The sequence below is a fragment of the Xenopus laevis genome, chromosome 9_10L, assembly GCF_017654675.1.
Source record: "Xenopus laevis strain J_2021 chromosome 9_10L, Xenopus_laevis_v10.1, whole genome shotgun sequence".
In the NCBI taxonomy this organism is placed as follows: domain Eukaryota; kingdom Metazoa; phylum Chordata; class Amphibia; order Anura; family Pipidae; genus Xenopus; species Xenopus laevis.
Genome location: NC_054387.1, coordinates 60,841,560 through 60,865,270, shown reverse-complemented (window position 1 = coordinate 60,865,270; position 23,711 = coordinate 60,841,560). Strand labels below are relative to the sequence as shown.

At 42.0% G+C, this 23,711-nt stretch overlaps 1 protein-coding gene across 4 annotated transcripts; it reads left to right on the top strand.

Annotated features, from left to right (window-relative positions):
* The first annotated feature begins 1,060 nt into the window (after positions 1–1,060).
* gjc1.L (gap junction protein gamma 1 L homeolog) lies at positions 1,061–22,520 on the top strand. Of its 4 annotated transcripts, none has more exons than XM_018234000.2 (3): positions 1,061–1,216; positions 14,934–16,077; positions 20,292–22,520. In XM_018234000.2, the coding sequence occupies exons 2-3, from the start codon at positions 14,952–14,954 to the stop codon at positions 20,297–20,299; spliced, it is 1,134 nt and encodes a 377-aa protein (XP_018089489.1). In that variant the 5' UTR covers positions 1,061–1,216; positions 14,934–14,951; the 3' UTR covers positions 20,300–22,520. The 4 variants fall into 4 exon arrangements, with proteins under 4 accessions (XP_018089489.1, XP_018089491.1, XP_018089490.1 ...); XM_018234002.2 differs by lacking the exon at positions 1,061–1,216 and adding an exon at positions 4,254–4,409; XM_018234001.2 differs by lacking the exon at positions 1,061–1,216 and adding an exon at positions 4,336–4,494.
* Positions 22,521–23,711: the final 1,191 nt, after the last annotated feature.

Here is a 23,711-nt window from a genome sequence, read left to right as displayed (position 1 = left end):
TACTATACCTGTTATCCCACAGCCACAGTTCCTTCCCAGAGACTATTATCCCACTGCAACTATAGGCTCCATCTCTCCCTACTATACCTGCTATCCCACAGTCAAAGTCCCTTCCCAGAGACTATTATCCCACTGCTACTATAGGCACCATCTCTCCCTACTATACCTGCTATCCCACAGCCACAGTCCCTTCCCAGAAACTATTATCCCACTGCAACTATAGGCACCATCTCTCCCTACTATACCTGCTATCCCACAGTCACAGTCCCTTCCCAGAGACTATTATCCCACTGCTACTATAGGCACCATCTCTCCCTACTATACCTGCTATCCCACAGCCACAGTCCCTTCCCAGAGACTATTATCTCACTGCTACTATAGGTACCATCTCTCCCTACTACACCTGTTATCCCACAGCCACAGTCCCTTCCCAGACACTATTATCCCACTGCTACTATAGGCACCATCTCTCCCTACTATACCTGTTATCCCAGAGCCACAGTCCCTTCCCAGAGACTATTATCCCCATTGCTACTATAGGCACCATCTCTCCCTACTATACCTGCTATCCCACAGCCACAGTCCCTTCCCAGAAACTATTATCCCACTGCTACTATAGGCACCATCTCTCCCTACTATACCTGTTATAGCACAGTCACAGTCCCTTCCCAGACACTATTATCCCACTGTTACTATAGGCACCATCTCTCCCTACTATACCTTCTATCCCACAGTCACAGTCCCTTCCCATAGACTATTATCCCAACTGCCCATCGCTACAAGTGTTGCATGCACCAGACATTTACCATGAAGGGTAAATATCTGGTGTCTACCACACACTTGTACAATGTAAATCACAGAAACCTATGAAATCAGGTTATCCTGTTGTCAGATACAAGTCACTTCTATTTCATTAACCTATGAACAGAAATCAAAGGGAAGGGAGGAAACTGAGTAAAAGGAAGAAGTTTAAGGAGCAGGAAAGGGAAGGAATGGGTGGAAAGTAGAGAGCAATAGGATGCAGAGGATGCCTCTGAGGCAGGGCTGGTCTATGGGAAAGGAGGGCCGTTTACAACTCCCCCCACTTTAGATTATATTACAGCCCCACTCCCAAAATCCTAACTCCCGCCCACTTTACCAAGTCGTGGAAACTGGCTCAAGTTAGAGAGTGATCAGGAGAAAGCAGCAAGTGAAGTGTCTGTGCCACGTTAATAAGGTGAGTATTACTAAGACTGCCTGGGGCAACTTGCTGTTGATAATGTGTGGTGGTCATGATGTTTATATTTAAATGTTACACCTAAAGGGAACAGGCTGTGCTTTTTGTATAAAAAGAGGTACCCCAAATCCTATTGTTTGCTCCCCACTTTTGTACTGCTGTAGCAAATGAAAAACACAAGGTATGAGGGTGCTAGCTGACAACTGGAGGGGACAGGAGGGGGGAGTGTGACCATCAAGGCCAATATATATCATTATTAGAGGTTGTTTGCCTGATTTCTGGGATCCATGTGTCCCCAGTGTACAGATGTGCATGTGGCTTTCTACAACTTGTAGCATTCCTCAACAGACTACAGATGATGCAGAGTGCTGGTGTTGGTCATAGATAATATCATGACTAGCTTTACATAAGTTTTTTTGTTGTATAGAACTTACAGCGCTGCTTGGAATTTATTAAGGAATGAGGAGGCTACTGAAGTTGAACAGTTAGTAAAACTGTGGGTGGGAGCCTCTCCAGATGAACCCAAGCTGTTGCCCCTCTAAACTTCTCATGAAAGCAAACTGCTAAACACCCCCACTTCCCATGTGTTGAAACTGTTCTCTCCTGAGTCACATGCAAATACAAACTAATAAACTAATGAGCAATTCATAATTGTTTTTGGTTTCCATGGAAATGCATTGTGCAAAGGGCAGTCCCGTGCCGGGGGCTACTGCTTTCCCCTAACAACTAAGAAAGCTGCTTGTACTATGTAGCAGAAGCTAATTGATGGCAGACCTGTAGAGAAACTTGTGAGACTTCTGCTTAATTGTTTCCAGAGACAGAACCAGCAATGTAGGGAGACAGACACTGCTTTCAATTGCAATTACATTTACAAATAACTTTAAAACCAGGGAAAAAGATTCATGTATGTTGAGAAGTTGTTTAAAATTAACATTTTCTTTCATTCGCCATTGCTGCATGCTTGGGTTTACACCCCCTTTACCCATTAAAAGTCTTGATTCACTTGAAGGTTGAGGATCAGCAAAATGTTTTATTTCTGCTAAATCTCCAACCAATCCGATTTGAGTCAGATCCAGATCACATAAGAGTAGCAATAAGTGTAAAGACTTGAGGTTGGTTTAATTAAACAGGCGAGTAAAGGGGAACCTGTGCTGATCTTTGAAGTTGTTTCCATATGGTAAAATGTTTTTTTTTTATGTAACATCAGTATGTTACATAGTCTCATCTTTATTTGTACTCCTTGCCTTCTGGCATACTGCCCTGTAGAGCTCACAATCTAAGGTCGGTGGGCTGAGAATGTTGCATGGGGAATGGAGGATTGAAACAAAAGAATGTGCAGAGTTAGTAAAACTAATAAAAAGCAGGAAGATGTAAATACTGCAGCATTGAACAGTGCCCCCTAGTTGGATAATGGCAAATGGTAGAAGTGTTGCTTGGCTAAACCAGGCAATAACATGGCAACAATCTATCTCTCACATTAAGGTTATACTCGGCAAGAATATGCATTCAGGGGATGCCACTACTTGTGTCTGTGCAGTGGTGACATGACTGCCAGTGCACACATAGGCTTCAGCCCAAAAAACACTTCTGAATTCTGTGTGCGTTTAGGCAGACGGGAGCCCATTAGCCTTGCTCCAACCTCTCCACTAAAGTCTCCAATGTGACATTTTCCTAAATCCTAAACCACAAATGTCACTTAAAGGCACACACACTAATTTTACAGATCTTTTAACGTTCCCCCTAAGGAAGGGAGCACTTATCTGAGTGACGCATCTCACCGTTCTATTTATCATTCTTGTGGTTATCTTTCTGAGAACCAAGTGGTATGGCCAGGCATGTGTTATTCTATAATACACAAGTCACAGCCTTATACACAATGCTATATATTGCTATATTACTATATTATTCATTATATAGGGCTCCATGGATCCCCCCCTCCTCCTTTTTTGTTGTTGTGAACACTGGTTCCTTGCTGTCAGTACTTCTACCTCTTGCCAGATGTCTGTCTAGCCGTCTGTTTTCTTTAGGTACTTGGGTTTTATATTGCAAACTGGAGACTCCAGGAGGCAGAGGAGGAGTGAAAGTGTGTCTGGTGGTCTCCTAGCGAGGGGTGGAAATGAGGTCTGGTGGTCTTATTGAGGGGACAGGCTGGGCAAACAAAAGCTAGGAATTCAGCATGTTACTGACATGTTTATGAGGCTCAGTGTTAGGGGCATGAGCCCCCTCTACCACCAATAGTAGATTTTATAATAGGTTTATACCCCTTGTTAGTGCCTTGGTTGTCCCCCGGCTACAATATACCCCCCACCCAGTCTATTCTCTTCAGGGTAATCTCAAATTTAAAGCTATAAAGTGTGAAAAAGAGCACATACCCATCAACTTTACCCTCTTTCCATTACAGAGGAATTAAATGTTAAAGGCCAAATAGCTATAGTTAACATGCTGCAAATACTCCTCTTTCCCCATATACACAGACTATAAGGGGGGTAAGCCCATATTATATTTTTTAGGGGACCAAAAAAATGGTAAAAACAGGGAATTGTATTATGCATGATATATAGGTGGGACCACAAAACAACAAAGTAAAAATGAGGGAAACTTAAAATGAAGGGATATAAAAATAAAGGTTCCACTGGGGCTCATTTATCAACACTGGGCAAATTTGCCCACGGGCAGTTACCTATAGCAACCAATCAGTGATTAGCTTTTTAAAGCCAGCTGTAAGTAGAACAATGAATGCAGCAATCTGATTGGTTGCCATGGGTTATTGCCCATGGGCAAATTTGCCCAGTGTTGATGAATGACCCCCATTGTGTATAAAAGCGCAAACCTCCTTGTGAGACGCAATAAAGAGGTAGAAGAGGGAGGGTGGGGGCCATGAATAAAGTGAAGGGCTGGAGATGCCTTGGGCTGGAAAGAATGAATTGCATGTGAATAGAGAGGTGATGTAGGGACCAGGCACAGACAAAGGTTTATCTCCAGCCCCCCTGCTATATAGGCTAAACTTTATAGGGGGAGGGTTGGTGGGAAAGACCCTCTGGAGTGGGACTCTCTTTAGTCACATGACTCCTCCCCGTGCCGGGGGTAAGCAGGGTCACGTGACGGGCCACGCTGTCTTTGTCTGGCCGCGGAGTTGGCGCTTCTATTGCCCCAGCGGAGAGATCGCGCGGAACCTGGAGCCGCTAGTACAGTAGTAAGTGTCCTGCTGAGTGCTAACCGACTGCGCTTATACGCTCCTTTACTCCTCTCAGTACAGTGAGAACTAGCGCTATTACTAGGTGAGTGCTACCCCTTTCATGCCATGCATGTAACTCTACTACAGAAAGCTACATTAACTACTAACTAGCCCTATTAATCCAAGCGTTATATTGTAGTAACTAGTGACTACTAAATTTAACAATAATACAGGCTGTACTGAGTGAGTCTTGTGCCAACTGGTCCGACATACACATTGTGATCAATCTCTGATGCACAGAACTGTTTGTCTTCTTATTCTTGTATTATACAGAGACTGCTGTCAATTAACCCAATAATAGCAACTGCCACTACTAACTGCCCCAATAATACAGAGAGAACCTGCAACTGCAGGGGTCCCTGCAGCTATAGGGCCCCTATGAGGCCCTAATTCATATACAAGTTCAATAAATATTGGTAAAACAAGTCAACCTTTAGACATTTTGGGGGGCCAGAAAAATGATTTGCTGTGGGGCCCAGTAATATCTAGTTACACCACTGACCGAGACTACTAACCGCCCCAATAATACAGAGACTACTAACTGCCCCTATAATACAGAGACTACTAACTGCCCCTATAATACAGAGACTACTAACTGCCCCTATAATACAGAGACTACTAACTGCCCCAATAATACAGAGACTACTAACTGCCCCAATAATACAGAGACTACTAACTGCCCCTATAATACAGAGACTACTAACTGCCCCTATAATACAGAGACTACTAACTGCCCCTATAATACAGAGACTACTAACTGCCCCTATAATATAGAGACTACTAACTGCCCCTATAATACAGAGACTACTAACTGCCCCAATAATACAGAGACTACTAACTGCCCCAATAATACAGAGACTACTAACTGCCCCAATAATACAGATACTACTAACTGCCCCAATAATACAGAGACTACTAACTGCCCCAATAATACAGAGACTACTAACTGCCCCAATAATACAGAGACTACTAACTGCCCCAATAATACAGAGACTACTAACTGCCCCAATAATACAGAGACTACTAACTGCCCCAATAATACAGAGACTACTAACTGCCCCAATAATACAGAGACTACTAACTGCCCCAATAATACAGAGACTACTAACTGCCCCAATAATACAGAGACTACTAACTGCCCCAATAATACAGAGACTACTAACTGCCCCAATAATACAGAGACTACTAACTGCCCCAATAATACAGAGACTACTAACTGCCCCAATAATACAGAGACTTCTAACAACTAGTCAATTCTGGCTCCATCCTGCCATATGGCACTTCTTCACTGGATGAATAGAATACCTTATAATTGTGTCTGCCTTTCATGCTGTTACGTTTCTCCCCTATTCATTGGACAGCAGAATATTTTAGTGCTTTATAAATAATCTACAATAAGAATAAGTAATAGCCAGTGTTGCAAGTAATATTGGAAGCTCTACTGGGGCAGGCTCTGATGTGACTGAAGTATAATGTCTGTTCCAGCACTATGGCATATGTCTTCACTACCTAAAGGATAATAATTGTGGGGCACCAATTTTATATGCATGCACCTAATGCACAGCTTTTATGGCCAAGGAGCAACAATGCGAGAAGATATTTTGGTTGGATTAAAATATTAAGGGGTAAAACACAGCAGGAAGGAGGTGCATGTACTATAGAGCTTACACTCTACTTATACAGTAAGTAAATTACCCTGATAATTCAGAAACTAGTTGTAGCCATGACAAAGAAAGTCATTGTAATAAGTACATACTATCCATTAATAATTGTACAGCAAATTAAAGTAAGTATTAAACAGTACTTACCCCAATAATATCTTAATTAAATAAGACATGGCCCAGCCCATATGGAAAATGAGTAGTTGGTACATGGATTTGGCGATGGGGAGATAATCCCCCTAATGTGTCTTGTGATAGGTATTGGCAGATGTATCTATGTCTGGTTTTCTAATCCTAAAATTTGTCATGTGAGGAAGTATTGCATTAGCAGTTGGTGCATTACTGCAATTCTGGATGTGAGGGTTTTTAGAACAAGTTTATGCCATGATCTCTTATGCCAGCCTGGGTATATCACTAGTAAGTATGCTGACTGCATACAAAAAGTTGAATTAGTCTGTTAGGTTGCAGAACCTTTCTGCCTGACTATTGAAGGCTAAGAGAGGATCGTGGGAGTTGTAGACCAACAAAACATGAAGGTTGAAGTTTAATCCCAAATTTTGTGCAGACTAAGGGGAAATCTGCTTTTATTGCTTTATAATTAGGAATACACTAAATCCACTATTTTAGGAGTCGGCTGAATCCGGACCCTAATTTGCATATGCCTATTGGGGAAACAAGGGGGAAAGAGAAACGCATGTGCAGCATGCAGCTAAAGAAATGTTTCTTTCTTGCTTGTGTTCTGAAAAGCTACGTCCATTTTTTTTTTTTTTTGGGATTCTGATTTGATTCGGTCTAATACAAATCCTGCTGAAAAAGCCAGAATCCCTAGCTGAATCCTTAATTCTGTGTGTCCCTACTTATTATTATAGCAAATCATTTCCCCCCAACAAATTCTTATTGAAAGCTCAGGCACAGATACTGTTCTAGTAAAGTACCAGATAAACAAAAAAAAAAAAAGTTTGCCTTTAATAAGGGAGATGTATTAAATGCATTCTAGCATGACTACCCTGAATTCAGTGCAGTCTGCAATATATGTATATATATATATATATATTTGCTAATGGATGCCATAAGGCTGTTTGGGTTTAATTAGCAGTACTCCAGTAATGTTAATAGAGTTTTACCAAGTTCTAATCTGAATTGTTCTGTGTAAGGGACCTGTGTGTGTGGGGGGGGTTCAATGCCAAGTGTAAAGACCATTACAGCCCTGTAGGACAATCTTTGCAGCAGCCTCTCATTCGTTCCGCCTTAATAGCCTGCAAACGAATGAGCTTTAATTGCACAAAGCACCTCCCCGCCTTTGTATCGCTGCCTGTGTCACATTGTTTCCTTTTGTTATTCTGACCCGGGAACTCAGATTTATGTCTTGTGCTTATGTGTCTGTAACCCCAGACCTGCCAGTGAATTTCTTGAAGAGGAATTGCATAATGAAAGCTGATATAATTCTAAGGGACTTCCCTATATACATTGATTTTTCAAGGTGTATGGTATTGAAAGCAGTGTCTTTTTCTTGTCATTTCTCCTCCAGGTCCGTTAATGAAATGGCTTCTGTAACATTGTTTCAGGAATCAGAACCAACAGTGCAGAGAACATAAACAGACACTGCTTTTAATGCATTTAAAAATACCATCCGAACCAGTGAAAATGGATATTGGGAACTTGCTTAGAATTACAATTTCCTACATTAAGGACAAAACAAAAACAGTGGTACCGTGTTAGCCAGTAGCAAAAATAACAAATAAAAAAAACAAACAAAAACAAAAAGTATTGTAGAAGTGATACCTATATTGGCTAAAAATAAATTGCAAGCTTTTGGAGCACCAAGGCCCCTTCGTCCGGACGAAGGGGCCTTGGTGCTCTGAAAGCTTGCAATGTATTTTTTATTGCTAGCCAATATAGGTATCACTTCTACAATACTTTTTGTATTTGTTTGTTTTTTTTATTTTTTATTTCTACATTAAGGACAATTTTGTGTTTGGATTTATGTCCCCTTTAAGCAAGCAGAGAGGTTTAAAATCTTTTACTCAACCTAGTGGTGTTTTGACCTTTTGAGCTCCTCTGAGCTGTGTTTAGGGGGACTCCAAAGCCTGAATTACTGTATCGTCTTGAATGCAGTGGGATAGAAACATTGTGTTCCATAGAGTAACTGTGACATAGTGTGTATAGCAAGGCAATAAAATGCCCATGGAAAAGTTTGTAACTATAGCACAGTGTATATTGTAAAGCAAGATTATAAGGAATGGGCTGTTATTATGGAGTAGTATGAACCATGGCTGTATTTATAGAAAGCAACCTGGAGGCTATTCTATATTTTATATAAAAATTAGAAAAAAAAACCTACCAGCTCTGCCATTTCTAAATTGTGTGGCAGAGTTAAATGAGAAGGAAAGTCTTTTTTGCTTGGGGTTGCCAAAAGTTAGGCACCCCTAAGTGATTATATTTACTTACCTGACACCCCGGGCCCAGGGTTATACCAGTGAGCACCATGGAGCATTCCTTTTCCTCCTTCTTTTTTCTTCTCGTGGCTGCGGATGCACAGTAGAGCGAAAACCCGAACCTCAACAAAAAAGCCGGCTATTTGGTTGTCCTGCGCATGCATCTGCCCCGGGAAATTTGAAGAACAAAGAAGCGAAGAAGACAATCACTCTGTGGTGCTCACTGACAGAACCCTGCTGATAGGAGCACTGGCCCGGGGTGTCAGCTAATTAAATATAACCACTTGGGGATGCCTAAATTTGGCACCCCAATTTAAAATTACTTTCCTTCTGCTTTAAGAGGGTACCAGATCCTCTGGGGATCAATGCATGGGAAAGAGCACTGTGGCCTGGTGCAACAAAGGTGAATGTCCTTGTTGTTATGGTTTAGTAGTGTGTATAATTAGGCAAGAGCTGGATATCCCTATCATTACCCACAGAGTAATCAATGTAGATATTTCACTGGAAATAATGTAAGTGCCCCCTGTGCACTTGTGGGGAGCCTATGAATGGAGGCTGTGTGCTTGTAACCTCTCCCAGATGGCACCTATAACCCTCCCTTCCCCCCCTATTGCTCCACAGCTGCATTCCTCTTCCTTTGTGTGTTCTAAATTCCGTGTCTCCGGGCTACCAGATATTCTCTGTGCAGCTAACTTGCCCTTGCCCGTGCTTAGCCTTCCCCTAAAAAAAAAAATCCTTCTGATTTGGAATTCCTCATATCTCAAAGATTAGTAATGGAAAAACACTGTAATATAATTAATCTGGTTGCTAGGGTCACTGCCCCTAACAAACACAAAGACAATAATGGTGAATTGAGTTTAGGATCCCATCACTGAAAGCAATGAAAAGAGAGGAAGACGGTGCAGTGCATAAGTGTAAATCGCATTATTTGCTTGTAATATCCGACCCCCACTTGCCCATTAGGGTGACTGAAAGGGATCCACTGCTTTGTAAGCAGCCAATATGAATAATCTCCCAGAATGACAGTGATTTTTCTCCCTCCTGGTAGCGGCACACTGGAGATTTGTCAGCCAATACTGTGGGCGACAAATCTCCCCAAAATACTTTCCCATCGGCAATATAGTGTGTCCTGGATTGGAAAACATATGTGACACTTTGTTTATTTCAGGAGGAAACTTTAGGCAACTTTAGAAAACAAAGCACTGCTTATGGTTTCTCATTTATGAGTGACTTTATTGCAGATGGGAACGCATTTCATTGCATGTGCCACGTGCTGCTTGTGACCACTGCTCACTCTATTTCCTCTTCAAGCCAGTGTCTTAATATCACATTGGGGAACAAAAGTCACCCTGTACGATTTGTTAATCCTTCATAAATGCATTTTCATTTATCTAAGCTGATAAGACAATTGGCTGGATGGAGGGTGCTAGTCGTTTGGTTAAAGTGGAAGCCGATATATTATCCTTTGTTGATTCACTTGAACACAGCAGGTTTTGATAAGAAGGTGATGTATTTCTTCCCACGTGAGAGAGATAAGAAAGCTTAGCTGGGGCAGTGCAAACAAAACCACTGAGTGTTTAGATCTATACATATGGCAGAAAATAACAGCGTCATTATTTCCAGACAACAAGACTGAGTGTCAGTGCAGGGGCTCATTCCAAAGGAGTGAATGAGTGTCTGGTAGCGCGAGGGCTCTTTTAGAATGGATGTATGGAATTGCAGAGGTGAATAATGGAATCCTAATGGGTTAATATGGTTGATGGTTTCCCTATTGGAACATATTGATCATGTGAGAAAGTTTATTTAACTTGGGTGTAGTGGCTTGGGTGCTTCATATGTTTTCACCTGTTGCTATAGGCAAGTCCTTTAGAGAGACAAACATGTGTATGTGGTTCCAGTTGTATTGTTGCCTTTATTTCATTAGAAGGAGAAGCTTATTGAGCCAGAGTGCTTCATTGGGGCTTGGTATCTGGGAGCTGCTGCTAGTAAATGAGGCATGCTGGCACTTGTCTGAACTCCCCATTCCAGATGCTGGAGCTGGAATCCTACATTCTTTCTGTCTCTCCCTCTGTTGCCTTCTCTCTCTCTCTCTCCCTCTCTCTCTTTCTATCTCTATCTCTCTCTAGTACAGGGGTCCCCGACCTTTTTCCACCCGTGAGCAACATTCAGATGTAAAAAGAGTTGGGGAGCAACACAAACATGAAAAATGTTCCTGGTTAGTGCCAAGTAAGGGTTGTGATTGACTATTGGTAGCGCCAATGTGGACTGTCAGCCTACAGGAAGCCTCTGTTTGGTAGGAAACCTTTTTTTTATACAACCAAAACTTGCCTCAAAGCCTGGAATTCAAAAATAATCACCTGCTTTGAGGCCACTGGGAGCAACATCCAAGGGGTTGGGGAGCAACATGTTGCACACGAGCTACTGGTTGGGGATCACTGTTCTAGTAGATTGTGAGCTCTGTAGGGCAACAAAAATTCCCCTGGAATAATCCAGCAAGCTGAGTGTGCTGTGGTGAGAAATGTCCTTTTGGCTTTTGGAGAAATGTGCTGTAGAGCTGAAGCTGAGGGTGCATGTTGTGCCACAAGGCGCCTCCACACCCACCGCATGGATTGCATCATGAGTGAGCGCTTTATTTTCCACTGTGGCTGAAAGAAGTGACTCGCCCTCCTATTAAAACGACACATTCTCAGATCCTCAAAAGCCCGGCAAGTTGGCGAATTGCAGGGAGAAACTCATCCATGTAATGTGAAAGGATTGCTCCTACTCTCAGGGATTAAGTTTGAGGTCATGAGTTCAAATAGGGAACTGCGCTACTAATGAGGGGGGTGAAGTTGCTTGAGCAGGGGGACCCACTGTCTCCTCTTCTGCTTTTGCATTCTACATTTTCCCAGCATCCCCAGCTAACTATGCTTTTACATTTAATTAGTCTTGTCAGCGACGGCTGATACTCTGTCTTCGGAAATGCCAGTGGATTCAGGTTTCCTGTTTGAGGTAACTATTTACTGAACATGCGGCAGCAGTGATTCTCACACATGTACAGTAGGAAATTGTCACTTTGTTTAACAGTCAACAGCATCTCTAATGGTGCAGACACTCCTGAAGCCGATCCGTTTGTCACATGAGCAAATATCTGAGCAAAGCGACTGTTAATGGCCCAAAGGGGACAACAAAAACTCCTTTTGTGTGCTTTTAAACCTTGCCAAACCTTGAGTGATGCCTTTTGTGGGAAATAAATGCACAAAGATATGATTAATGCTCATTCCCTGGCCCCAGGGAAGTCATCCGTTGTTATGGTCTCTGCAAGTACACTGACACAGTAATGGTCCTATCGGCAGCAGAAATTGATATTATGCCGCCCATTGCTGGCTGTTTGGCAGCTGGTGAGTGCCATGTGGCATCTGCCTTAGGGGTACTAAACTATTCTCTGCCTATAATAAACTGTATCCATGCTGTGATCCTTATGCCAATATGTAGAGACCCCAGTGGGGGGCACAACTCTGGGACCAGGGAAATATTGAAAAAGTGCTAAATACAAGGACTCCTGCCGCATTTCATAAATAGTGCCTATAATGAAGTACTTTATATATGTATAGTGAAACCTCCGTTTTACATACCATGGTTTTAAATATTTCCCCTTTAATCATGATTGTTGTTCTCTTCCCATGGGTGGGAGTTTGTAACCCACACAGCTGTATATAGAGATATAACCCCACTTACAGAGCTCAGTTTGTATTTTATTCCCATTTGCCTGCAGAATTAGACCTTTTGCACCTCCCCGAATGCTTGGTGTTACTTTACCATCTGTCTCTCACTTGGGTGTGGGAAGGAAGGTTTCCTGCCACCAGACTCATATAATCTTTTTAATTTTGGAACTTTAGGGGGAGGGGAAGAAATGGGTTTTTAGTTAAACCTGTGTGCATGGCTAGCGGGCTAATGAGGAAACAAGCCACTTCTTTGCGACATTAGTGCCAAAGAGATTTCAGGATCCTACAAAGGAGATGGAACAAACTCTGTGTTTTTCTTTAAACACCTTCATGACATAACATACAGGAACCGAGGACAAAAGACAGAAGTGCACATCCTCTTGTGTTGAGCAAAGACGTTTACTCTGTGAGCATTTTTAATTTCTTTTTTTTTTTTTTTTAATTATCTGTGGTATTTTGCTTTCATTCAGCATCTCTCCAGTTTGCAATATCAGCAATCTAGTTGCTAGGGTCCAAATCACCATAGCATCCATGTGTTGATATGAATAAGAGACTGGAATATAAATAGGAGAGGGTCTGAATAGAGATGAGTAATTAAAAATAGCAATAACAATAAATGTGTAGCCTTACTCAGTATTTGTTTTTTTAGATGGCCATTGACCCCCTTTTGCAAGCTTGAAAGAGTCAGAAGAAATTATTCAAAAACTATAACATACTAAAATGCAACTTAAAGATGAACCAGTCCTTTTTTGCACTAATAGAAAAGCACTGAATTAAACATACTATGGTGTATCATTGAAGGTATGCAAGGTCACAATCTCAAGTCTTGGGTTCCCATAAAGCTGAATTGTTTATTATGGGTGGGATGCCCAGATATTGCCTTCCTTACTTAGGGGTTAGAGGACCCCCACTACCATGCTTTTGGCTTGGCCAAAACCCGAATATTCCTGCATCAAAAACAAAGATAAAAAGGTAATTTAGCTCCTCACCACCCAAGCCTAAAATTCAGCGGACCCCTATAGTAGTCCAGATTCCCACCTTCATGATGGCAGCCCTTGCTTGTATGTAGATAATATAACATACTTCACTGCACAGAGGTTTAGGTTTCATATTAACTTATTTTTAAGGTTCATTGGTTTTGTTTGCTCTGCCTGAATTTAGCTTCCTAATTCCTCACTAAATATTTATCGAGCAGAGACTAAAGGGTAAGCAAGATAGAAATTTTGCCTGTTTAATGCTAAAAATGGAAGAAAGGAGGGATGCAACCCTGATGCTGTCACAAATTTTCCTCTTGTACTCTGAGTAATATAACTGTACCCCCCCCCCCAGAGCTACAGCACATTGATTGCACAAACCCTCTTTACTTTGGCAACAGTGTCCCTATTTAATCACTCTCCAGGAATATGAGGCTTTCTGTACAGAAAAACAGGTTTGGAGTCGGCTAGGCTTCTATAAGAACTGTCATGTTTTCTAACGAGGTGGAGATTTGTTATTTCATCTAAATGAATGTAGGAGCCAGAGCCTGAGAATCTTTGTCTATATTATAAGCATGCTTAGATTGTAAGCTCTATTAGCACTTAAAGGAACAGTAATGCCAAAAAATGAGTGTTTTAAAGGAATGACAATATAATGTATTATTGTCCTGCACTGGTAAAACTGGTGAATTTGCTTCCGAAAAACTATTATAGTTTATATAAACAAGTTGCTGTGTAGCTATGGGAGCAGCCATTTAAGCACAGGATACATAATGGATCACAGATAAATTCTGAAGAATCCCATTGCATATTACAGAGCTTATCTGTTGATTATCCTGGGCCTTTTCTCCTTTTTCAGCTTTGAATGGCTGCCCCCATGGCTACACAGCAGCTTGTTTATATAAACTGTTATAGATTTTCTGCAGCAAACACACCAGTTTTACGAGTGTAGCGCAATCAGTACATTATATTTTCATTACTTTAATGCACTTTCAGTTTTTGGTGTTGCTGTTCCTTTTCGCGGTCTTACATTGTTACTGTTTGCATGTAATGCAATGTTTGTCACAACCCCTAGGTATTCTATATTGTAAAAATGTAGTGTTGCATATATATATGATCCTCCCTTTCTCTTCATTTGTTGGGGGGTTATGCCATTTGGAAAGTATTTCTTTTGCTTGGGGATGCCAAAAGTTAGGCACCTCCAAGTGATTGTATTTACTTAATTGACTTAATTGACAGAGCCAGTGCTCCTATAAGCAGAAAACTGCACCTGGGAAATTTGAAGAACAAATTCACATTCTGAATCTTTAATGTGGCAGAATAAAGGTTACATAACATCTGTTTTTTTGTTTGTTTTTTAAAGGTAGTTAATAACACCTGTTAGTCAGTAAGCCAAAGATTGTTGAAATTGTGCCTGAGTTTTTTTTTTTTATTAGGTTCATTCTAGCCTAGTGTCTAATTACTTTTTCTGAATACCCCCAGTCAATAATACATGAGTTACATTTTGGCTTGTTCCCATTAATATTAGGTTCTGTTTGTTTTTTTGGAAATGTGCCTTTTTGTGGTTCACACATTAAGAAATAATGTTTTGGCCGTTAAAAATTCAGACTCATTAGCACTGATGTTCATTCGTTAAATATGCATATCCCCCACCTTTGTGGCTAATTGTTGTGTGATTAACACTCTCATTGTTTTTCTCCTCCCGCAGAGCTGATCGGGGCTCAGAATGAGCTGGAGTTTCTTAACCCGTCTCCTTGAGGAGATCAACAACCACTCAACATTCGTTGGGAAGGTCTGGCTGACTGTGCTCATCATATTCCGAATTGTCCTGACTGCTGTTGGTGGGGAGTCTATATATTATGATGAACAGAGTAAATTTTCGTGCAACACGCAGCAGCCCGGTTGCGAGAATGTCTGTTATGACAAATTTGCGCCCCTGTCCCACGTTCGATTCTGGGTTTTCCAAATTATCCTCATCACCACCCCATCCATTATGTATCTGGGGTTCGCCATGCATCGGATTGCACGTGAGCCAGAGGAGAGGCAAAGGCGCATGGATAAAACAAAGAGCAAAAAGCGCGCTCCCATAATTCATCGGGGAGCCATGAGAGACTATGAAGAGGCTGAAGATAATCAAGAGGAAGACCCCATGATTTGTGAAGAAGAGGAACATGAAAAAGACAGTGACAAAGGAGACAAAAAGAAACACGATGGCCGCCGGCGAATCAAACAAGACGGCTTGATGAAAGTCTACGTGCTGCAACTGCTGGTCCGTTCAGTGTTTGAAGTTGGCTTCCTGATGGGCCAGTATATATTATATGGGTTTGAGGTCATTCCCTACTTTGTGTGCACCCGGAAACCATGCCCTCATACTGTCGACTGCTTTGTGTCCCGTCCTACTGAGAAGACCATCTTTCTGCTGATCATGTATGCTGTCAGCGCACTCTGCCTGTTCCTGAACCTGTGCGAGCTCTTCCACTTAGGCATAGGGGGTATCCGAGATGCCCTTCGACAGAAGAGAAAAGAAATTCAGGAATCCCGTAAGAAAGCCCCAAGTGCCCCTCCAAATTACCACTCCGTACTGAAGAAAGGCAGACTGCCCAACGGCAAACCAGTTTTTCCAGGAAACGGAGTGTCTGAAGGCTTTGAGCTGCCTGTACATGAGCTGGACAGGTTGAGGCAGCACCTCAAGTTGGCTCAAGAGCACCTTGACTTGGCTTTCCACCTGAACCCAACAGGCGATACTGCAAATGCTTCCCGAAGTAGTAGCCCTGAGGCCAACAGCATTGCTGCAGAACAGAATCGGCTGAACCTTGCACAAGAGAAGGGAGCGGGAAGCCGTGAAAAATCTGGTAAGTCAATTGAATTCTTATAGGTATCGATGACTGCATAGGTGTGTATTTTGTTAGTGAAGGGGAACAAGTAGATGATGTGATTGGATACAGGATACACATAGCTCGTAGAAAGGTTGAAATTGAGAAAGTCCTATGGGAAGTAGTGCCCAGACTGCTGTATGTATGGAATGCTGACCCACTGCTGCAGACTGGGCAAAACTAAAGCTTGGGGTGAGGGGGTGATTCCACTTCATGTACTGTAGCAGACACATTCAGAGGCAGTTATCATCAGTCACAGTGCTACTGTACTGCCAGCTTGCTACAACAGCCCTGTAAGAAAGATACAAGAGTCTTCAAGCCTACTTCTTCTGGGGCTTTGGTTCCACTCTAAATACTAATATTAAAAAGAGCATCTACTGCAATCATGCTTGTGTATTTAAGGCAATTAGTGCGTGATTACAGGATAAAGCCAGGGTTTTTGCTCCTAACAATTAAGGATGAGCCCTAATCCTTTGACTCTTTTGATAATGCTAAAATGTACTGAACATCAGCAGGATTTGCAGGCAAGGGATAATGACGGACAGATCCCTAGAGATTTACTAATTGTGATAGATCCTTGCCAGCAATACCCTAAAACATACATTTTATTCAAGGGTAATTAATGACAATACGGGGTGTTTTGACTTCTGTGCAGTATCCACCTCCGCAGGTGATAAAATGTTCACAATTGCCCCCCCCATTCATTTATATGGCAATCATTTGGTTTAGGTGATTGTTTTTTTAAGTCCAGACCACTGCCATATTAATGAATCGGAGAGGGGAGGAGATTGGGAGCATTTTTGTTGTTTGGCCTCTGAGCTTGAAATTACCCTAAAATTGTTTAGTCGTGTGCAACTTTTCGGTCTCTTTCCCAGCGTCCCTGATCCTCATTGGTCATGAAACACTTTTTGTTCATGTACAGTTCCTACTGGCCCATTATTTTGTGGTTTATTAGCTTTAAGTACGATTGGGTTGGTACCAAGCACTTTTTGGCACTGATTTTTACAGTGAAAAACACACCACATTCTCAACGCATGAATGTTTGTACATTTGCACCACTGGTGGGGAATGTGACTTTAAAGGGGTTGTTCACCTTCCAACACTTTTTTCAGTTCAGTTGTTTTCAGATAGTTCACCAGAAATAAAGAATTTTTCTCAATCACTTTCTATTTTCCACATGTGCCCGTTTTTCTAATATTGAAGTGTAAAGTTTAATTTGTCACCTTCTAAAGTTGCTCTGCGAGGGGGGGTCGCCGACTCTATAACCATTTCTAAATTGATACATTTATTTGATAAATTTCTCATCTTTGTTCCACAGAGCAGAATCCCTAGGTTTTAGTGATGTGCGGGTCAGGGTTTTCCTGACCCGCACCCGACCCTAACCAGCCCTGTTCCAGCCCGCACCCGCGTTTCTGGGGTCCTTTTATGGACCTGCCCTGCCGATGACATCACAATGACATCACAAAAGGGGCGGGGCGAGCAGACGCAGGTCTATAAAACCGGAAGTCGGAAGCCGGCATTTGAAGGTGGCAGGCAGGGAGAGCAGAAGAAGGGCGGGTCCCGCGGGTATCGGGTAGGCCCGCACATCACTACTAGGTTTCATTAAAGACAGCTGTTGGCAACTATTGTATCAATTCTAATACTACAGAGATACTAAATCAACTAAATGTTGCAAAATTGTTTACATTCTGCACCTGAATTACTGAGCAGCCAGAGACTCGAACACCAGAGAGAGGGACATTAAACTTTAAACTCAGATTTTGGCAAAACATTAAAAAATAGAGTGGAAAGTTTATTTCTGGGGAATTATCTGAAAACAACTGAACTGAAAAGTGTTTTGGAAGGTGAACAACCCCTTTTAAGGGTAATGGCACATGGTGTTCCAGAACTGGACACCAGTGGTCAAAATGTATCTGTCACCAATACAGGTATTGGATCCGTTATCCAGAAACCCATTTTCCAGAATGCTCCGAATTACTGGAAGGATGTCTCCCATTTTATCCAAATTTTTAAAAATGAGTTTTGTTTCTCTCTAATGATAAAACAGTACCTTGTACTCCATCCAAACATCCAAATTATTTAAATGATTTTCTAGTTCCACTTTAGGTATGAAGATCCAAATTACAGAAAGAACTGTTAACCAGAAAACTCCCAGGTCCCGAGCATTCTGGATTACAGGGCCCATACCTGTACCATTGAAAACAAAATGCCCTATCTGGTACACATGCAGTGGTGAGGAACAAACGTCATTGCCAAAAGCTCAAGCCTGTCACTGCTCCACATGTAAGACTGGCTGCTTGACATTCAGTGGTATTTGCAGCAGTGACTGGGACAGTGGCAAACAAAATGTTTTGTGTGCCACTGGTCTTGGAAAAATCGAACTGTTACAGATACAGTTCTGCTTGGTGAAGTCTCACAGCTCAGAGGCTGGTTGAGGATAAACACAAGGATCCCTTGGCCTTGACTACTGCTGGGCCCACTTCCTTTTGAACATTTTTGTCTGGAACCGTTTGACATTCTGAAGCCCCAGAACTTTTGATGTAGAGTTAATATCACTGTTGCTAATTGGGGAGCAGCCCTGTGTGTAGCCAACACATCATCTGCAATCCATTTCTTTTGCTTGAGATTTAAAGGCTCACCTTCCCTCTGGCACACTTTCTGGAAAATGGGAATCTGGCAGAATCCCAGCTTTGTGCGTGATTTTTATGTTTGTTTGTTTTATGCTGACGTGGAGCTAAATTCTAAGGAATGTTCTGGTCCCGTGCAGACTTTGATTTCGCTAGGCTGAATCATTGAATGACTTGTGTATGTGGTTCTGAATCATTTGCATCTGGGGTCAGCCTTACTCGCCCACAGTCTGAAGTGTTACCCCCCTCCAGGCCTGATACTGACTCAGCAAAGTGCTGCAGTTAAGCTGACTGTACATGTGCTGCTTTGTATGATATTTGGTATGTTGGCCAGACGACCCCTACTAATCTGTACTATTAGGATCAGACCAGTATGACGGCTATTACATGGTACAGCAGCAGATGAAGTGAAATTAAGCCAGAGCTTTTCTGCACAGTGCATCACCACCACCATCCCAGGTATCTCCTGTGCCACCCTAGCTGGGTGCACGTGCAGTGTAGAACATTTCAAAGATTTCTGTACCACACATGCACCCAATTGAATCGGCATGGGGAACACAGAACATGTGCTCTGCACAAAAGCACTCAATGCTGGTGTGTTTTCAGAAAAGGAGTGCTGGCCTGGGGTAGGAGGTTAGTGATTAGAGTCATCAGACGGAGTGGGAGCGTATGCATTGGCGTCCTTAAAAATAGAAATGCCTTGTCTCTGTGAAATTAACTAGAATGTACAACATCAATAGAGACCCCATGTGACTCCCTTCTCTCTCGCCATTTCAGCAGCACCTTGATTTTTCCTTTGGATTATTGCAATTTGTATTAAAAAAGACAATGGGTCGAGACAATCAAGATTGCTGTATAATCATATAAATGCTGGTTCAGAAATGAGGTTAATAAGCCTGGATGTAGCATGCCCTTTAACTCTTTCCCCCCCCCCTCTTTTTCCCCCCAAGCTATCCCTCTTCACTGAGCCTGTCTCTTTTATTTAAAGAAGAACTAAAGCCCCCTGCATAAGAAGCCATTTTGTCATATACTTAATACATTTTTATAAAATACTGATTTTACAAACAGGTTCTGAATAGCAGCCAATCAGTAATAAGCTTTATAGAGTAGAGAAATGCTTACATGTTTCCTATTGGCTGCTGGCTAACACATTATTATAAGAAGTGGCCCTTAAAGGACCATTTCCTGTTTTATACAAATTCGGAAAAGGCTTCACTAATTAGGGGTACAATATAACTAAAATGTTTTCTGCTGTGATTTTTTTTCCCCCCCCTTTATTTTCCACCCCTTGCATGACTTACTGCTTCCCACCCACCCTGGATCTAGTCTGCTCCTGTACCATTGATGAAAAAATAACTTATTTTTTTCTCCATTCTGCCAAATGCGAAGTATAAATATAACCAAATCTGGCATCTGGGGAGAAAACATTAATTTGACTTGTCCTGCAGCACTAAAACACATTCCTCCAGTCTGGCTGTTCAGCCCCAACTTTGTGTAATAACAACAAAATGTAGTTTTCATGTTATTTGCACTATTTCTGACTCTTTCTTTTCTTTGTCTCTACAGGTTTGTGATCGTGGAGAGCGGGTGGGTCGTGGGGGGGGGGAATGGAATGGCTTGTTGTTCAACTGGAATCAAGTTACTAAAAGGTTCTTGACCCTCTCCTGGCAGGGGGGGAAGCGCGGAGGGCGAGAGGAAGTGAAGAAAAGGGAACTATTTTTTTTGGGGGGGGGGTTGTTGGGGGAAGGGTAGGAGGTTTGAATGCACCTCTGTGTTTTGTGAACTGATCATGTTCTTTGTCTCATGCCAAGTGCTGCCAATGCCGGGCGAGGTTTAATACCACTGGTTTACATAGGCTGGCGGCTGTTCTACCCTCTGGTTATAGGGTGAGAGCCCATTTCAGCCTAGAAATATTTTTATTTGAATTTGATATTTTTGTGTACTGGAAGCTGCTGCAAACACTTGTATTGTGCTGCAGACTGTAATGCCGCATGTGTTGGAATAGTTCAACTATTTCAGCGTTGGACAACCTTGCGGCTGTAGGTTGCCAGCTTACTTTCAACGCAATTCTTTTATACGATACCTAGCATAAATGAAAGGGATATCTTGCCTTTTTATTTTTGTGCTTTTATGTTTTTTTTTTGTTTTTAGATGTAGTTCCATATGACTTTGCTGCGGTACTCTGAGCCCATCAGTGCCAGCACACCTTCCCTCTGACTGTATTTGTTTTGGAGGGGATTTATAAGCTTTATGCATTCCTGGGTTCTGTTAAAGTTCTGATCCTCCCTGCTGTTCGCCTGTTGAACTAACTACAAGTCCCAGCATCCGATGACAGGCTGAGGGTTCTCATTCAGAAACAGCTGGAGGGTTGGAGGGAAAAATTCCATGTTACTATTTTTTTTGTCTTTTTGCATTTGACAGATTTTGTAAGGAAAACTTGGCACCAGAGCTGGAGGATGGGGTTGTGCCAAATTCATTCACGATTAGGGGAAGGGGAGGCTAATTTTTCCATTCTCCCCTCTCCCCTGTTTTTTGAAAGCTTTAAACATTCCAGAGGCGCTCCTTCTGCACACATGTTATGTACATGGAGTGGTACAGCCCACGGGGCACAACAGTATATCAAGAACTAGAGAATGTGCCTTTCCCGTTTGCAGAAGGGAGTTGGGTTTGCTGAATTGTTTTTGCTGTTTAATGGGGCACTTCAGTCTGTTCCTGGTGCTTCCAACTGCTTTAGGGTAACCTGCACATTCCATCAGTCACCACCCGCTCCTTCACAAATTCCAAAAAAATAACCTCACGTGTCTAGGAGCCGGGTGAGGGGGCTACTGTGTATACAGAGGTGAACAGCTGTTTGAAATACTTGCATTAACCCATTGGTTGATGGTATTTTGGCCAATGGAAACCAGCTGCGTTATAGTAAATCACACCTCCCTCTGTCACCTCCGTGCCTTTAAAGATAAAATACAAGTTTCTATGCCAGAGCACCCTGTTACTTTATGTACTAACATTTCCATTTCCAAAACATTCTTATAACTGGAACTATTTACACTGCTCTTTCCCACTAGGGGGTGCCATTACCTTGATGTACCTAATCTCAAGCACCAAAGCATTCTCTCCTAGAACTTTCTTCTTCAATGGAAAATTAACCCATGCCTGCACTTGCAAATAGCTCCATATATTGTTTCCTTATGTGACAAAGAAAGGAGAAATTATTTTATTTTAATGTGACTTTTTAGTTCATTATTTGAAGTGTTATTCTCTGTCATGGTAGCATTCCTGGGTTCTAAGTTTGGGCAGAAGAATTCGAAACAAGGCACATGCCGTTTTTTCACTCTTCTATGGAAAAGGAGCATCAAAACCAGGTAATTGTTACAGATCTTTGACTAAAGCAAGGGACGAAAGCACGCCAAATTGATGGCCTTCTTCCGGAAACAATCCTATACGTGCATCATTCAGGGATTCACAGCTTCCATAGAAAGACGTGTTTGACGAATTGCCGTGTGTTTTGACACTGCTTTTCCATAGAAAAATGACGTGCCCCTTCGGATGTAGTCTCCACGGTAACAGTGTGCTCTTTCATAGGAAGCCATTTTCCATCTTGTATTTTATTCTTCTTTATCTACGCTGGAGACGCTTGAAATTGTACAGACATCTCATAGCTTCATCTCTTTATATGATAGGATATTTGTCTTTATTGGGGGGGGGGGCTGTATGGTTATGTTTTATTGAAGACTTCTTGGTACTGGAAACATTATTTTGTTTTTTATACAGTGTTATTAAAAAAAATGAAAATGAGTCTTTTATTTGCTTTGTATTTATAAGCCAACATTACTGGGTTTTTAATTTGACTTTGCCTTTAACACCTTTAACTAGATTGAGCTTCTTACAGATATTTACAAACATAGCAGTGCTGTACCCATGACGCAGAAAAGCATTCCCCTTAAATCTTACCCTAAATGGCCTTCAGCTGAACCCCCTTAGCTCATAACAAGGTTACAGATATATAAAAACATTGGGGTAACAGTCACCCTGCTATATTTCCAGGACACAAATAAACACTCACCACAAATCTCACCCTAACTGGCCTTCAGGCTGGGCCCCCTTAGCTCATAACAGGGTTACAGTTCTATAGAAACATTGGGGTAACTGTCAGCCTGCTATAGTTTCAGGCGTACCCAGGGCACCAAATAAACATCTCACCTTAACCAGCCTTTAGATTGGTCCCCCTTGGTTCATAACAAGGTTACACGCACACACACGTAACAGTATGTTTCTCTGACATACATGGGACTAGATTTGCTGTGCATGCTGGGGGTTGTAGTACAGTAAAAATATGGTTGCAGATCAAAATGCCCGCATACTACATGACTGGAACAAGACACGCAGACATGTAACAGTAATTCATAAAATAGGATCTAGGCTCTATGTGCACAAGAGCTGACATTCTTTAGGTTAAACCAGCCGTGCAATTGAAATCCCACCGGTTTGCCAGTGAATGGGATGTGTGGGAGTTTAGAGCCTTTCCTCCATGCATTGCCATATTGGGACACTTCTTTGTTTATAAAATTGTGTTTCTATCCGTGTGTCTCGCATCCGTGTGTCTAACCACAACTGTATTATGAATAAGCAAACAAAACCAGGTAACCACAGTGATTGCATGTAACGACTGGCTTGGGTGGAAGCTGCCATAGCTGCCAAATCAGTTAGTCTGATGCAATACATGTAAATATTGTACCATATTAACCACACAGTGTGTGGGAGCATCACAATGTCACTAGTTTTACAATTCAGACTTTTCTATGATTTATTTGGGCTCCGCTCATGGGCATTTCTACTTGGTTTTCTGTGACTTTCATGCCTGTGAACGCAGGAGCAGAAACGATTGCAGAACGAATAGGTTCTGAACTGCTAATAAACAAGTGGTTAAGCACCAAACTATGCACAAATACCATTACATGTATACAAACTAGACACAGGGCCAAGCTG